Consider the following 18,253-nt stretch of genomic DNA (forward strand, 5'->3'; position numbering starts at 1 on the left):
CAATTAATTCTGTGGTTTCAAAGCAAAATATGATATACCTTACGTAAATTTCTGGCGAAAATAAGATTTTGTAATGTGTAGTGCAGCCTGATGGTATCTTTATTGTGGCAAAAGATGACATGCATATCTCCATTATTTTTCTGACTAATTGTAATGAAACATGATTCCTATGCTTTAATGCGGCCGTTCGACCTTTAAATGTTCACTCCTGGAAAACTGCCAGAAATTACGTACTGTATCACATTTTGTCTCGGAACCACAGAATTAGTCCTTGATTAAAATGATTCCGTTTACATATCAAGTGCCAATATTAAGTAGGGTACATACAATATATATATATATATATATATATATATATATATATATATATTATGAGTCATAATTTCTAATGACTGCAAAACTGAAGCAAAAATTAAAGGAGGGATAAAGAAAATACTGCTATTATCAACTCAACAGCATTTTGTGGAATATAAAAGTTCGCAAGGAAACAAGAATTAAAATTTATAATGCAAAAATCCGAAATATGATCTTGAATGAAACCGAAACTTTTTAATTAATACATATCTTTAAACAAAAACTACTATCAATGGAAATTGATTATTATTGACTACTATCAATGGAAATTGATTATTATTGGAGGAAACCAGCTAGGGTAGGGTATCACGGAAATACAGAATTATAAATAACACAAGAGACAAAATGGGAGTTCGACTGAATATTCTGGATGATTAATTAACCAGAAAGTTAATATGTTATGGGCATATGCTATAAAAATGCTTGAAGACGAACTGTCAAAATAGCATAGATCTACAAATACAATAAAGGGCAAAACGAACTACACTGAAAAGTAATTTAATTGAGTCGGTACAGTGTGTTTAAAATGTGTACCATCATGTATCACACATTGTTCATGACGTTTCTGGAGATTATTGAACATGTTGATAAGTAAAGATTGCTGTAAGAACACTAAAATGTCGTTATCATTTCGCGTAATTTGGGAATATGTGTAGGTGGGTCATCTGTCTTGAAAAGCGATTCTTTCAACATGTCCCATAATTAGGCACCTGGGGCCTTGAGATCCGGGAAGCAGGAAGGATACGGGAATGGCGTTCCACGAGAAATTAGGGGATCTGGAAAGTGTCGTTGTAGAAGTGCAAGTGACTCCTGCGCGGTGTGGGCTGTAGCTCCATCTTACTGCATCCATTGTCGTTAGAGGGGTAAATTTCTGGTGCGACAAAAACGGCGCAAATCCCGCACGAATGGGGTAATAATGAGTTCTCTGTGAGTGCCTGGTTCATACTTTTTGGATACTGTGCAGCATCCTCGACGAAAAATGGGCCCAATATTCCATGACCGGACACGGCGCAAAAAATTGTATCCCCGAACACTGTGCAGTGGTTCCTGTTTAACTACATCAGGCCGTTCAAACTCCAAAAAATCAGTTGTTTATCGGTTGATGTAGCCATCAAGATGAATATGGCTTTCATCTGAAAACCATATGTTGGAGAAGAAATGTGGATCCTGATATGCCATAGGCAATATTTGCCTGTAATATTGTAATCAGGATTGCTCATCCCTTTCTATTTGACTCTAAGCAACTTGAATGCGGTATGCAAAGCCACCCAGCTATTTAAACATCCGCCGAACAGACATATCGCTCAAACCAAGCAATGTTCGTGGTAGACTACGCTTTGGGGACTGAAATATCTGTTGGAGAAGTCGTCCATGATTCTTGTTTGTACTGACGGTATTTGGACGCCCTGTTGTCCCCTTTCGTTGAGATAAGACTGATCCCCTATGACGGAACTTTTAAATGACAGCTAACATTATTCTGTTATTTGGTGCCTTCTTATTAAATCTCTCCTCGTACTGTTTTTTAACTCGAAGCAAACTTCGCCCATTCTGACGTCCTACTCCGTATGACCGGAAATAATGTTTCACGATAAACACCTTCTCTTCTGTTGTGAGAACCATAATTGCAGAATTCACAATATGTCAAATTACTATATACAATAAATAAATACTTTGTTGGTAGGGAAACGTGGACAGCATTTGAGCAAATTTTCAATATCGTTTATTTTGTCGCATACTGTATATTCGAAAAAGAAGTAATGAAAAATCTCGACCACAAAAAACATGGAGAATATGAAGGAAATAAATTTGTTAGACGATCAGTGCAGTGGACAGATCGCGCAGAATTATACTTGATGCTAGAAGAAATATCCTTCAGAATGGTAGGTTGGCAGTGATTATCAAACTTACACTATAGTGATTTGATTTCTATTTCGTTTGTCAGAAATTATGTTAACATTGTAAACTTACGGAATAATCAAATAAAAACATTCCGGGCAAATTTTCCTACCATTTCTCGAATATCTTCCAGTTTAGAAAATGTCTTCGTACTACAACACTGTGAGTGTATAGGGAGATCACAGCAAAATATTATTTATTTATTTCCTGACATTTCGCTCAATGTCATTTATCTCCGTACTTCTCTGTTAAGATCACTCGTTGATTTATATTCAGTATTTTGATGTTCTACAGTTTTTATAGTTATATAGAATAAAAGTAATTTGATATAGTTGTATGAACACTTTTTAATGATTGAATAAAATTAATAAAATCGGTTAAAAACCATACATGTTTCGGAGGGATGTTCCTCCATCTTCAGTGGTAGTACCACGACGCAGGTGTGGATGTACGACCGCGTAACGTAGCTTAAGGAAGACTTAAGCTACGTTACGCGGTCGTACATCCACACCTACGTCGTGGTACTACCACTGAAGATGGAGGAACATCCCTCCGAAACATGTATGGTTTTTAACCGATTTTATTAATTTTATTCAATCTTTAAAAAGTGTTCATACAACTGTCTCAAATTACTTCTTTTGTATATAACTATTCTACTCATGAATACTGTTGCATCTGACCTAACTTATGTAATTTAATTATACAGTTTTGTTATGGACATAGTCAATAACAATATCAGTTCCTCCTAAAAAATCTTAACTCGTTTGATGGGACAATGGAGATTCGGTATAGATGAGCATTCAGAAGGTCATGGTCAGTCAGGATACGGAATATCACAACTATTTCCCTGTTTGATACATTATTTTTGGAAATCAGTTATGAACTCTTCTTTCAGCCTGCATTTATGGTTCTATGATTATTTCCGAATATATCCTCCTTGAATTTCATATTAATACAAAGTTTAGCCGAAATGAATTTCATTTTTTGGTGTGGTGATGTCACTATATATGTTTTCCTCTTGATTAAGCCTTTTACTCTAAGACCACTCTTATTGCCCCGGTTTCTCAGTTAAAATAAAAGAATGAAAATATAGACATCAATATACAGTGAATCTAACTGCAAGAGAAATTTAAAATAATTCGAAATATCCAAATTTCGAGTTAATAAGAAAATTCGACGAAATCGCAACGCCGTTTATCTGTGCAAGTGGGAATTAAGAGAACTTCGTGTTGAAACATTATCAAAAGGACCTGCATCTGTAGCCCTACGAATTTACTGTTGTGCATGCGTGAAAGCTTCCAGACGAACCTTCGCGTGTTGAGTTCTGCCGGTGGTTTCTGAGTGAAGTGGAATCAGGAGCTTTGGATCCTCAGTTTTTCATTTCTTCAGAAGAGGTCTGGTTCAGCCTGTCAGGGTATGTTACCTCACAGAACATGGGCCATTATGCATAAGTAAATCTCCATGAGTACTTGGCAGAGCCATTGCATAATCTCAAGATTGGTGTTTGGTGCGCAATTTAAGATGTCCACATCGTAACACTATTATTTCACGGAACTGTTAATGCTAACCGTTATGTATATCCAGAATCTATTTAATCCATATGTGGATCAACTCATAGAAGATGAAAGACTGTATGGATATTTTCCGGGTTAGTTTTATTTTGCCCACTATGTACTTTGTATTGCGGACGGCACAGTTTCCACACTGATTTGTTGTCTTCGTCAGCATCCTGACTAGTTCACCAAACGCTGACGAAGACACGAGAAAAGTATCGAAACGGTACCGTCCGTCATGCAAAGTATAGTATTTTTTTTTTTAACAATTTATTGATCGATCAGCGCATTTAGCGCTATACAGATCTTTTCTGAAAAATATAAATACAATATATGACACTGAATTGAGGGCAGCCTAGATTGGGCTCCTCAATGAACAAACATAATTGTTAATAAATAATTGTTTACATAGGTTGGTGTAATGATAAATTTTGATTATAATATGAGGTCCATTGGAAGTCGGCTCTTGATTCCGGTGGGAAATATGGACTTCTTTCCGAGAGAGTAATGGATGGCGCCTGGAACATTTTCTAGGTTGTTATAGAACTTCTTAGCTTGCTAATGAATAAACTGTTTGATTGTGTCAATACCAGTTTCTCTGTGTAGTTGGCTGTTACGGACAAACCAAGGAGAATTGAGTGAAATCCGTAGGACTTCATTTTGAAATGACTTGATGTGTTTAATTTCACTTATTGCAGCTCCTCCCCAGACAGGACAGGCATAAAGCAGTAGAGGTCGTAATAGAGATGTGTAAAGTAGCATGCAATTTTGTAGCTTTAGAGATAATTTCTTGTTGAGGAGCGGATATAATTTAGCGAGTCTTGAGTAGGCCAATTTAAGTTCGTTGTTGATGTGATGTTTCCATGACAGACGGCGATTTAAGTGCACTCCAAGATATTTTACAGCTTCATCCTTTGGCTTCCATGGTATCACGTTGGTTGAAAGGTTTATGCATGGAGGATTAGCAGGACGACACAAAGTAAATATCATTGCTTCACATTTATTGTAGTTCAGTGCGATGCGCCAATTTTCAATCCAAGGGCATATGATGTTTAAGGCTTCCTGAAGGTGATTTGAGCTATGTTAATGTTGCGATGGGTTGCATAAATAGCTGTATCGTCTGCATACATAGCAATTTGTGCAGTTGGTGTTGTAGGAATGTCCGAGGTATATACAGTGAATAATATCGGACCTAAGATAGAGCCTTGTGGAACGCCAGCACTAATGGGTCTAACAGAGGAGTGAGTACAACCCACTCTGACTGAGAATGTGCGATTTGACAAAAACTAGTCATTATGTTGCATATATAGTCTGGAACGCCGGACTTGTGTAATTTGTACCGAAGACCGTTATGCCAAACTCGATCAAATGCTTGAGTGAAGTCAAGAAATGCGACTGCAGTCTGTTCTTTGTTTTCAAAGCCCTGTGCAATTTGTTCAGTGATACGAAGCACTTGATGGTTGGTAGAATGATTTCGACGAAAGCCAAGCTGATATGGAGGTAGGATGGATGCTTGAAGTAGAAACGTATCCAAGCGTTTCAGCAAAAACTTTTCAAAGACTTTGGATATAGTTGATAAAATACTTATGGGATGGTAACTTATTGGATTTGAAGCAGGTTTTCCAGATTTATGAATTACAATTATTACTGCATGTTTCCAAGTATCAGGGAAATATTCCAGACGAAGTAGAGCATTGAATAATGAAGCTAAGTTTGCTAGAGCTTTACGAGTAAGATAGTTCAATACAAAATTAGGGATGAGATCGTATCCAGGAGATTTCTTTGTTGGAAGTTTCTGAATAATTGAGTGGATCTCATTTGGCGAGGTGAAGTTTACGGGCAATGGTGCTGAAGGATAATTATTCGGAAAATGTTCTGTTTCTTCGTTCAATTCTTTATTCTTGATTGGGTTTGGTATGAAAAAGGCTTGAAAGGTGTCTGCGAAAATTTCACACTTTTTATTGTCACTTGCATATTGACAACCGTCTTGTTGTAAAGGTGGAATTATACATGGCTCTTTCAATAATCTCTTTGTCTCTTTCCAAAGAGAGGAATCTTCTGGAGATAAAGTGGCTAGATGGCGTTGATAAGATATGAATCGGTGTTCGTCCGACAATTTTTTTACCTCTCTTGTTAGTTGATTTAGGCGGTGATGCTGCCATGGTTCTCTATGTTTTTGCCACAATCGACGGGTTTGATGTTTCTCCTTTATAAGCCGTTTTATTTTTGAGGGAAGAGTTTCGTGATAAAATTTTCTATGTACCCGTCTTGTCGGAACTGTTGCTGCTCGAATAGATGAAGTAATAGCATCAGTGAAAGTACGAACTGCTGCATCAGCATCGGTGATTGTTTTCAAGTTGCTGGTGGGCTGCAAAACATCGTCTAGGTTTAGTTGAAAGTTGTTCCAGTTTATAGTACCCTCGATAAGTCGATTGGGAGGAGAGCGAAGCATAGGGTTGTCGTCATATGAAATCAGAACAGAACAATGATCGGAGTCTAATTAATGTAATACACGCATGTTTGAGGTGTTCTGAATATATTTGTGCAAAGCTATGTCCAGTATATCAGGTAATATGTTAGGTCGATAGAACGTGGGTTCCAAAGGTGCATCGATATTAATAGAGTTTTCGTCTGAGATAGTAATCGTCTTCCGTTACGTGTGGTTACACGACATCCCCATATTTGATGTTTACTATTTAAGTCTCCTAAAAGTATTGTTGGTGTAGTATTAGAAAAAACGTGTAACAACATCTTGAGAATTCAAACGTACTTTTGGTGGTTTATATGCTGAAATTATAGTAAACTGTGGAAGGTTATGTGAAGTTATCTCAATAGCACAGGCTTCTAAACAGTTCAGTTCTGGCAGAAGTACTGAGTGATGCTGTATATTTTTCCTAATTATAATTGCCACACCACCAGAGGCTTCCGGAGCAACACGATCAGTTCTATAAATATTGTAACCAGGAACTGTAAACTTCTCTGAGTGAATAAGATGAGTCTCAGTAGCACACGCTACAGCTACATTGTGTCGAGAGAGAAATTCTAAGAAAGCTCCTCGCTTAGCTTTGACTCCATTTGCGTTCCAGTTTAAAATAATCAGTTCAGAGAACGTTTTATTGACATTAATGTTCATTATTGAGAAGGCCTGTGACAAGTTGGAGGAAGAAAGTTTTATCACAGGTAGGTGTGGTTTCAGGGAAGTTATCACTAATTGAATTAAGTTTCCAATAACATCTGTAGCAGGAGCGGTATCTTGAATTGAAGTATTGGTAACATTTGTTTTAATAGGTACTGAGTGTGGCCAAGAAGGTGTAGATGGCGAGGCAGAAGGAGAATTTGCTGTAAGATTAGGAAAATTTTGCAAATTTAAGGTTGGCGGTGATGTTGAGAGGTTTTGCTGTGGAGGATTTGAATCAGACTTTTTCTTTAAGCCAAGATAATAACTACAACCCTTAAAATTTGCTGAATGTGCTCCTCCACAGTTTATACATGTTGGTTCGGCTTCTTTAGGTTTAGTGCATTCAGAAACGTGATGATTTTGAGGACACTTCACACAGCGTGGTGTGAGATGGCAAAAGTTTTTAGTGTGACCATAACGCTGATATCTTGTACACTGAGGAATGTTTCGGGGTTTTCGGCGATATTCTACTCTAATGAGAACATGTTGAATTTGTTTTATATCAAAAATCTTCTTACCCTGTTCATTGTTATCTAATTCCACTGCGCAGAGCGGCATAGGTTGTCTGTCTCTATAGAAAAGCCTGGTAACTTTAATAACAGGCAGTTTGAGGGATTTAAGCTCCAAGATAACATCATTATCTGTTAGAGAATGAGGAACATTGCGTAAAACGACTTCCAGTCTCTTGGTATCTGGATTACGAAAAGTATGATAAGGGAGCTGTGATTCTTCTAAGAATTTTGTAACTAAACGAAAGTCAGCAGCAGTAGTACTATTAATTTTTAAGACTTTGTTCTGTTGTTGTGTTGAGTACTCATTGGAAACAATGGAATCTATGTCGCATATTATCTGCTGGTAAGTAGTATTTTTTAAACAATTGTAACACTTTTAAAATTTAAAGCTTTAGTAAGGTTCTATACATATATTATAACAAGTTTTAAAGTAAATATCTAGAGAAATGTTAAATAATAGACTAAAACAATCATCAAGACTGTGGTTTTATCACTAATTATCGTTTAAGTACGTTATTAACGTATTTAGCTAGGGTGTGTGATTGTATTGAATTTATTTCGAGTCCGCTCAATCATTACGTTTTTTTCCAGAGTTGGACAATGAAATGTTAATAGCGCAGGCCTTGCAGATCATCGTTGCAGGGTTTGAGACTTCCAGCTCCACCACGACCTATGCTATGTACCATTTGGCTTTCCACCCTGAAATTCAGAGTCGCCTCAGGGAAGAGATCATGGAGAATTTAGACAAACACAACCAGGAAGTGACATACGACGGCATCAATGAGATGTCCTATCTCGAAATGGTGGTCTCGGGTAAGTCGCACGGGAACAGTTTATATAGACACATACACTGTTTCGGGGATGGTTGAGAAGAAGGTGTACTGATTCCTAGTTCCATGCAAATACATATTCTTAAAGCCAAGTATATCTTCAGTAGTTTTAAATCACAATTAGGCTACGTACTATGATTTAGTTTCCTAAATCATTTAGATATTAATGTAAGTATGTGAAGTTAATTAAATTGATACCGTTCTCATATTCTGACCTTAATATTCACAATAACTCTGTGAGAATTGTCAGATTCCAAAGAAAGCTAGATACAATTTCTTCTTTTGTGTTCTTGAAGTTTACAGTTAAGAAGTATTCTATCAGGATAATTAATAACATATTAAATGGTAGGTCTCGAAAGTTTTAGATCAAGTTCACAAGAAAATAAAAAAAAAATATCTTCATATAATTACAACTTACTACGTATTGTTTTGTGATTGCAATTGTAACCACTATTAATGTAAGCACTATCGCTGCATTACATTATTTTCATAACATTGTAATTACAGATATAACAAAAACAATTTTCATCATCGTCATGGTTTCGTCCTATTTTGAAGTTCCGCTCACTACATAACATCGTCATCATCTCATCTCTTTATAGGGTAACTCACGTTTCATCGTACTTTTGGTTGGTAGGTCTGCTGCAGAATAATTTTAAGTATTCGAATCATATTCCTGTCATCCTTGTAATGTATTCTTCACGAACTCTGATAGTTATGTACTCGTAATACCTCTTATATTGGATTGAAACATATTATGTACTTATTAATATTCATTCATTCATAGTTTTCTGCCCAGAATTCTTCAATCTTTCCTGTTATCTGCCTTTCTCTTAGTCTCCGCATATGATCCATAAATCTTAATGTCGTTTATCATTTGATTTATCTTCTTCTGATCTGTACTCTTCTCCTGTTCACCATTCCTTCCATTGCATACTTCAGTATGCAGTTTCTTCTCAACCAGTGGTCCAACTAATTCCTTTTTCTCTTCTTGACCAGTTTCAGAATCAGTCTTCTTCACCCAGTCTTTCCAACAGAGCTTCATTCTTATTCTGTCTATCCATTTCACAAGTTCCATTCTTCCCCATAGGTTATCCACATTCCAAATGCTTCTAGTCGGATCTCTTCACTTCGTCGTAATGTCCATGTTTCCTCTCCATACAATGCAATACTCCACACAAAGCATTTCATTAGTCTCTTCTTTAGTTATTTTTCCAGAGGTTCGCAAAAGATGCTCCGTCTTGTATGAAAAATTTCCTTTCCCATTTCTATCCTTCTTTTGACCTCCTTGAACAGTAACTGATGTTTCTCCAGTCAAAAAACGCAATTTTGGTGGTGCATGTTTTCGCATATTTTGGGAATTTTTTGTTGATATGTTGTATCAGCTTCTTTTCTTTATAATAAATATTATTATTATTATTATTATTATTATTATTATTATTATTATTATTATTATTATTTCGAGGAAATCAATACAGTTATACAACTTATATCATGTACAGTTATGTTTCCGGCGATTGCTGGGATTTTATAATGCAGTTTATTCTCGTTTGTAAGTACTTCTGTGTCAGCCACAGTAATTCACAGCTTCAACTGTGGGCAATCATATTTTCATTTTCCTTTTTACGATATTAAACAATAAGTTTATTTTACAGTCTTGAGTTGCGTACAAATTTGTTATATGCAAAAATATATTATCATATCGTGGACGAAAATTGCTTCCAGGACGTTTCGTCCAATACATTACGTCCATGGACAACATGACAACAGATATTAGAGCAATAGAATATATGCCCGCGCAAAATACACACAGATATTTCGTCCATAAAACATTTCACCCACAGATATTTCGTCCATAAAATATTTGACCAAATATGATTTCGCCCATGAAACAGTTCGTCCATGGAACATTTCACCAAATTACATTTCGTCTGTCTCCTACATAACAGGCTTTTTATCCACAACGTTGCTCGGCAACTGTTCACGTTATAGTTATATTCAAAGGCTTTCTACTCGTACGTACAACGTTGCTCGGCAAGTGTTCACATTACTAAATTTGGAAAGTTATATTCGCATTATTTTAAATCCGACAAGTTAGTATTCAATGCAATCGAAAATGGTCTCCAGGCTCATAAATTCCACTAGGGATAAACTCATTTTGAAGCATCAAAATTACAAATACCATTATCATTCGTGAAACAAGAAAAAGACTAGGCTAGAAAACACAGTTAAGAGTGGGGCATAGAAATGTACGAGCGCCGATTAAAAAAATATATTTTGAATAAGGAACGGATTGAAAAAATTGTCAGTAAATACGAAGAGTATAAAGAGCAGGATAACATCCTCCAATATTTACGGGTGATAAGTTACAACTTAAAATTGTATTCCGAGGATGAAGAAGAAGAAGACGAAGAAGAAGAAGAAAGTGATTTATATGTATTAACTAATTTCTTGCAGAACTTATGTTATTTTAAATACAGTGAAACACTGGAACTTATAAATATGAGCACACACACATACACACACACACACACAAAAAAAAAAAAAAAAAAAAATATATATATATATATATATATATATATATGTAATAAAAACGTTTGTTTTAGTACTATCTACCATATTCTTCTGCAATATAAGATTTGAATCACTCCCTATATGTTCACGTGTTGGTGTTTGGACATAATATAATTGTGGACGTATTGTTAAATGTACGAAAAATGTGTGGGTAAACAGTTTATGGGCAAATTTTCGCATGACCATAATTGTTGCGTGGACGAAATGTCGTATGGACGTTTTTGTTCTATTGACGAAATATCTATGGACAAAACGTCTGGGCACCCGGAAATTGTTACAACGTACTTAAAAGCAGAGTATGGTGATAAACAACGAGTTTTTGTCTCCGATGGAGGTACTTGTCACGGAATGAAAGAAATTATATAAGCCTGCAAGTGTGGACAAGTACGTGTGCCTAATGTACGATGATATGCCAAGAGGATATGTATTAAGTGCATATCGTCGTTGTTCCTGCAATAACTCCTATGTACAAAATATACAATTTTTGAGTAGGAGGAAAAAACACATTTATTCATCCTATGGCAGCCGTACATAGGAGACTGTGAATTCTTACATTTTCGAAGAAAGAAATATAATTACATATAGGAAATTTTATCATTTCCTGTATCACTACTTAAGCTATTTTATAGAGCAAAAATCTGAAAAACGATAAATATATCACATATGAGGTATTGCAGGAACAACGACGATATATCAACCATATGAGCCATACATATTATGATACCATATGTGGATAAGTAGCAAGTACGGACACAAAAGGAAATAGGCCTATAGGGTACATTTACCATTATAATGTAGGCCTAACATTATTTTACTCTTGAATGTCTGTCCAATAAAAGATATCCACACTTCATGAAGGAAATCCAAACTTTCATTTTATTGTTGTACTGAAATGTCTCGCCATTTAAACACCATTTCCTTGCTACAGAAACTCTTAGGATGCACCCGGTCCTCGGGTTCCTGGATAGAGAATGTGTCCAAGACTACGAAATTCCGAGCCCTGATGGAAAGGGGACAATCGTTCTCCCGAAGGGAACTGTGATCTACATTCCTCTTCTCGGCTTCCACAATAACCCGAAGTACTTCCCAAACCCGGAAAAATTCGACCCGGAACGATTCACAGAAGAAAACAAGTTAACCTACTCGCCTTATACATATATGCCGTTTGGAGTAGGACCTCGCTTATGCATTGGTAAGTATTTCACATGTGCTTAGTCGTATGCATTGGTAAGTACATCGCATGTTTATGATACGAACTGACGAAGGGACAATGGTAACTATTGAATTATACACTTTTATGCTGTTTGTATGTTAGGTTAGGATATATGATATGTGTTTTGTTTGTACCATTTTCATATTAATCTGTGTGTTTTATGGAGAATGGTTAGATTTAATCAAGGTGAGCGGGTGAAACCTACAAAGTAGGATTTGTTTTGTAAAGCACGTACGGTCAAAAGACCCGTGCACTGGATTTCAGAGCAAATTCTAATAGTGTAGTGCACCTGTATGTTTAATATTGCCAAATAAATCCATCTATCTACATAAGATGTGCTTATGCATTGATAAGTATCTCAGATTTGCTCATGCATTGGTAAGTACCTCAGATGTGCTTATGAATTATTAAGTACCTCAAATGTTCTTATGCATTGGTAAGTACCTCAAATGTTCTCATGCATTGGTAAGTACCTCAGATGTGCTGATGCATTGGTAAGTACGTCAAATGTACTCATGCATTGGTAAGTACCTCAGATGTGCTGATGCATTGGTAAGTACCTCAAATGTACTCATGCATTGATAAGTACCTCAGATGTGCTGATGTATTGGTAAGTACCTCAAATGAACTCATGCATTGGTAAGTACCTCAGATGTGCTGATGCATTGGTAAGTACCTCAGATGTGCTGATGCATTGGTTGGTAAGTACCTCAGATGTGCTGATGCATTGGTAAGTACCTCAAATGTACTCATGCATTGGTAAGTACCTCAGATGTGCTGATGCATTGGTAACTACCTCAAATGTACTCATGCATTGGTAAGTACCTCAGATGTGCTGATGCATTGGTAAGTATCTCAAATGTACTCATGCATTGGTAAGTACCTCAGATGTGCTTATGCATTGGTAAGTACCTCAGATGTTCTCATGCATTGGTAAGTACCTCAGATGTGCTTATGCATTGGTAAGTACCTCAGATGTGCTTATGCATTGGTAAGTACCTCAGATCTGCTTATGCATTTGTAAGTACCTCAGATGTGATTATACACTGGTAAATACCTGAGATCTGCTTATTCACTGGTAAGTACCTGAGATGTGCTTATGCATTGGTAAGTTCCTCAGATGTGCTTATGCACTGGTAAGTACTTCAGATGAGATTATGTATTTGTAAGTACCTCAGATGTGCATATGCATTGGTAAGTGCCTCATGTGTGATACAACAGGAAATGTTACGAAATGATCATGTTAAAATCATACACAAGTAGGTATTGTAAAGGAGAGATTTAATGTCCACTGTAAGACATAATTCTCCCAATGGCGATACACAAAGGCGGGAGTGCCGCAGGGCTCCGTATTAGGACCACTACTTTTCTCTATCTACATTAATGACGTATCAAAGAACTTACAGTATTGCCGATATCACCTCTATGCCGACGACCTACAACTTTACATACATTCCAGACCCAATACGATCAATGAATCGATTGACAAGTTAAATTGTGACCTAGCCACTGTCTCCACTTGGGCGGCCAATTTCGGACTCGCACTTAACCCAAGTAAGACTCAAGCCATAATTATTGGACATAAGCGTGTAGTTAACTCCCTTAATAACAGTAATCTTTCAGTTGTTACCCTTAACAACACGCTAATCCCTTATTCATCTGTCGTAAAAAATCTTGGCTTCTTTTTTGATAATAATCTAAGTTGGAATTTTCAAGTTAAAGAAACGATAAAGAAAATCTGTTCCTCCTTTCACTCTTTGAGTCGCTTGAGAAACTTCTTGCCCCAGCAACTAAAACTTACCCTAGTACAAACCCTAGTAATGCCGCACTTCGATTATTGTGACGTTTTGTTAAGTGATCTAAGTTCTGAACTGTCAGTCAAGTTACAGCGAGCTCAGAATATGTGCATCAGATACGTGTGCAACATCCGACGATATGATCACATATCACCGTCCTTCGCAAGTCTCTCGTGGCTCCGACTTAAAGAACGCAGAACTTTACACTCTTTGTCTTTACTCTTTCGAATTCTGCACACCTCAACACCAAATTACCTTTCGTCTCGTTTCTCTTATCTATACTCTAACCACGACGTAAATACCAGATCACTTATCTGTGGCACGCTAAATATACCTCTTCATAGAACATCTTGTTATTCCTCATCTTTTACAATATCCACCTCGCGTCAATGGAATTCCTTGTCACAAAGTATTAGGGGCTGCAAGACAACAAACACCTTTAAGAACAGCTTAAAAGATAACCTTATTAGCATTTCACTCCAATCATACTGATTTAAAATATTACTGACTACACTGTTGCTTTTTTTCTTTAGACATCATCCTGATTGTGCTGCATTTTCAAAATTGTCTCATAATAATCTCTTTCTATTATCTAATATAATTTGAAATATATTAACATTCTATGTATTTTAGTTTAATTCTGCTACCCAGTTTATTTCAGTGTTTAATTAATAGTTCATAGTATTTTGTTGTTTAATTCGTAAATAACTCTTGTATACATGTAACTCTCATCTAAATCAAATTGTTGAATTCTTTGTAAGTTCATGCATATGTATATACACTTTTTGCTGGTTGTGTGGAAGAGAAGGCCTTACGGCCTTAACTCTGCCAGCTAAAATAAATCATTATTATTATTATTATTATTATTATTATTATTATTATTATTATTATTATTATTATTATTAAAGACATCTTGATTTTGGATAGCGATTACGGTAGGCTCTCTTTAAGCACATAATGTTAGACACGGCTCTTCGTGCAGATTCACTCTTTTCATCTAGTCTTGTAGGGAAAACAGATTTTCTGTATGTGATTTTCTTTACCATATTGGATTCTGTTGGAAGATACAATAAAAGCGGATTTAAAGTTATCAGTCTGTTTCTATTACAGTGTAAGGTGTAATGAATTTGGCATGTCTTCATTAAGGCTAATGGAAAGATTATGCAAGTATGAAACAAAGAAATTAATTGAGCTTGAATTGGAATTTGTCTCAGTGTCCCGTGTCGAAAATTTGAGTTCAAAGCCCGTTCGATATAAATGCATTTCTTTTGTAGATGTAAGTTATGAGTTTTGTCAATGTGGTGAAATAACAGAAACAAGATAAGATAAATGCAAGACTTAGGCCTAACAATTTTATTTACAAAACAAGGACTGAATATCATAATAATTATGTAGATTAATAATAAAAATATCCGAAATTATTCATGCAGTTTTCTTAAATGTCTTACAACAATATGCATGAATCGCAATTAGGCATAATTCTCTGTTATGATAATGAGATAACTGCAAAAAGAAGAAAATATGGAGCGTTTAATATCACCAACAGCAACAGGCGCATTTTAAACACTTTTTATATAATTCTAAAGTGAGTTATAAATATGAAGAAAGAGTTGGTATGGAAGACACTGACGAAATCACGATGCTCTGAAAGGGATAAAAATAGAACAGCTACAGAATTAGACGGTACAAACAAACAAAATATGAAATCAACTGTCCGAAGACAGTCTGAACCTCACAAGTGATACCAAGAAGACAACACTTATGAAGCAACTAGGCCAGGAGATAATCGGGGAGGGAAGCCTCTTAAATATCCGTTAGTTGTAAGTGAATTCAACAATTTCAACACGAAAGCATCAAACAAACCAACGTGTAATATAGTGTGAATTAAGAAGAGACAAAGTGTCCATATTGAGCCCGCCATGACTTTTATGAATGAATGAAGTGCATTTATTGATACACAATATATAGAAACACATGTACACATGATCCTTCGGACGAACCTGTACACGGCCATTCGTGCTATAACTATACACAGTTTGAATCGCCATAAAATAATAATAAAATAGTAAAATAATAAAATAACAACAATGGCAATAATAATAATCATTCTTAAATTTTTATGCCCTTATATAAATCTCTAATGTTTTTATCCTTATTATTTTTTCTACCTCATTCAGTTTTTCCTTCAAGTAATCTGTCTTTTTATTCCTAAGTATATGATTTGCTTCCAGTCTTTTATTGAAATAATTATCTCTATTCGCCTCAAGTAGATCCTGTAAGAATTTAAATTTTGCCTGTTTCCTACTTTCTACTACTATACAACAATTTTAAACCACGGTTTCTTTTTCTTAGTTTCATAATAACCTATGCTCTGCTCAGCTGCAATTTTGATATTATCTCTGATATTTTCCCCACACGCTATTAACATTAAGTCTTCAACTTAGTCGGAAATTGCTAAAGCGGCAAACCTATTTGAAATTTCGACCTGATGATGTTGCTTAGTTTCCTCGTTCCTTAATTTCGGAATATTGAATCTTCTAATATTAACTTGTTGCTCTACTCGCTTGGCTACTGATAGTCTTTCTCTTAGTTCTCCAATTATCAAATAATGGTCAGAATCACAGTCTGCCCACTGAAGGTTCGAATGTCTACTATACTAGTATGTCTTCTTTTATCTATCAAGATGTGATCTATCTGGTTGTGTGTCAATTCATCTGGAGAAGTCCAAGTATATTTATGTATATCCTTAATGAGGAATGTTGTAACAAGATAAATGATAGAAAAGTTTTAATTATGGACGATGAAATAAACATGAATCATATGAAAAGATAGAATTATTGAAAGTACAATGTTGGCAAACAAAGAAACAAATGCTAGGGAGATGATAAAACAAATAGTAGGGAGGTGATAAAAATTGTAGGATAAGCAGCCATGATTGGTTGAAACAAGTTGTTCCGTACTCTTTTATTGGTCAAAAGTAGGATGATGTAGTGAAAGTGTAATGGTCCATAAAATCATGGGAAAATCGCACTGTCACTGATGTTTTTACAGATCTGATTATCTATGGCCAGATGTAATAATTTATGAATTACGACAGATATTCACATACAAATCAATACAAAAAGCTAAGCAAAGTCTCTTAATATTCTATTCATACAGTAGTGGTTGGGGTGGTGGTGCTGGTTTTGGTAGTGTTAATGGTGTTGCTGGTGGTGGTGCTGGTAGCAGTAGTAGTAGTAGTAATCTAAAATTATTCTGTGTTACAGGAAAGAGATTCGGCGTGATGCAGGTGAAAACAGCCCTAGTACACATCCTCTCAAACTTCGAAGTGACTCCATGCAAGGACACCCCGAAGGTGCTGAAGTACGATCCAAAATCATTTTTACTACATCCCCTAAAGGAGATCAATCTTAACTTCAAGAGGATTAGAGTTTAGTTTCAATAAACCAGTCTGAAGCGAAGTATGTGCTCAAGATCTTACGATCATTTGAGATTGAATGCAGGTTTCACCATATGATGTAAAAGATTAAAATTCTTGTGTTCATGATGCTTTCAGACCATTGCATATGGTTGTGATGTAGTTTCAAGGAATGTCTTTATTGAATTATTAAAATTCGCTTACTCCATGACCACGAGCACATGCTACATATCTTACAAGTACAAAATATGTTTTTCCTTTGAATTACTTGGACTGTTTTCAGTTCACTGCATGTCAAATAAATATACTCTCTCCGATTATAATGTAGGTAATTGTGTCTTAAAATACCCTTCCGAACTAAAAAAAGAAGGTTTGTAAAAACTGAGATGATATAACGGTAATAAAGGCATGGTCATATAGGAATAGCTATGGAAACAGAAGTATTCTGCCATGAAAATGTACCCTCCACTTGCTTTTTCATTACAAATTTCACAGTATTGACTGATAAGAAGGCATCTGCAGATTAAGTTAGTATTGAACAAATATTTCTATAGATAGGTAATGAAAACTGTAATAAAATTATTATGATATCAAATACTGAATATTCATTACTACCCGAAAAATAACACACCTCGTTTCAAAGCGATTGCTCCGATTTCACAATACTTACCACTAGAGATCGGAATCTTAGCCACTACTCTCTGAAGTTAAGTGAGTACGGAGTTTGTGCAAAGTGCGAAATGACTTGACGAAGAGTAGTGGCACGAAGTGCTGTAAGATTCAAAAGAGACTACTCCTGCATCAAGATTAACAACCGCAGTATACACAAAAAAAGAATGATTTCAATAGTCGGGTTGTGTTGTGTATTACAAAAGAATAAACATAGTCTTTGCTGTGAACTTTTAACTTAAAACATTACTGTTTCACAG

General features: G+C 35.7%; 1 protein-coding gene across 1 annotated transcript in view; it reads left to right on the top strand.

The window, feature by feature from the left end:
- Window positions 1-17,919, top strand: part of LOC138711625 (uncharacterized) — a 79,589-nt gene extending 61,670 nt beyond the window's left edge. The window contains exons 10-12 of the mRNA XM_069842759.1: window positions 8,085-8,306; window positions 11,826-12,089; window positions 17,173-17,919. Coding sequence (XP_069698860.1) covers window positions 8,085-8,306; window positions 11,826-12,089; window positions 17,173-17,342 — 656 coding nt within the window. The 3' untranslated portion in view covers window positions 17,343-17,919. The remainder of the gene's footprint in view (window positions 1-8,084; window positions 8,307-11,825; window positions 12,090-17,172) is intronic.
- Window positions 17,920-18,253: the final 334 nt, after the last annotated feature.

This window comes from Periplaneta americana, chromosome 13, assembly GCF_040183065.1.
Source record: "Periplaneta americana isolate PAMFEO1 chromosome 13, P.americana_PAMFEO1_priV1, whole genome shotgun sequence".
NCBI classification, from domain to species: domain Eukaryota; kingdom Metazoa; phylum Arthropoda; class Insecta; order Blattodea; family Blattidae; genus Periplaneta; species Periplaneta americana.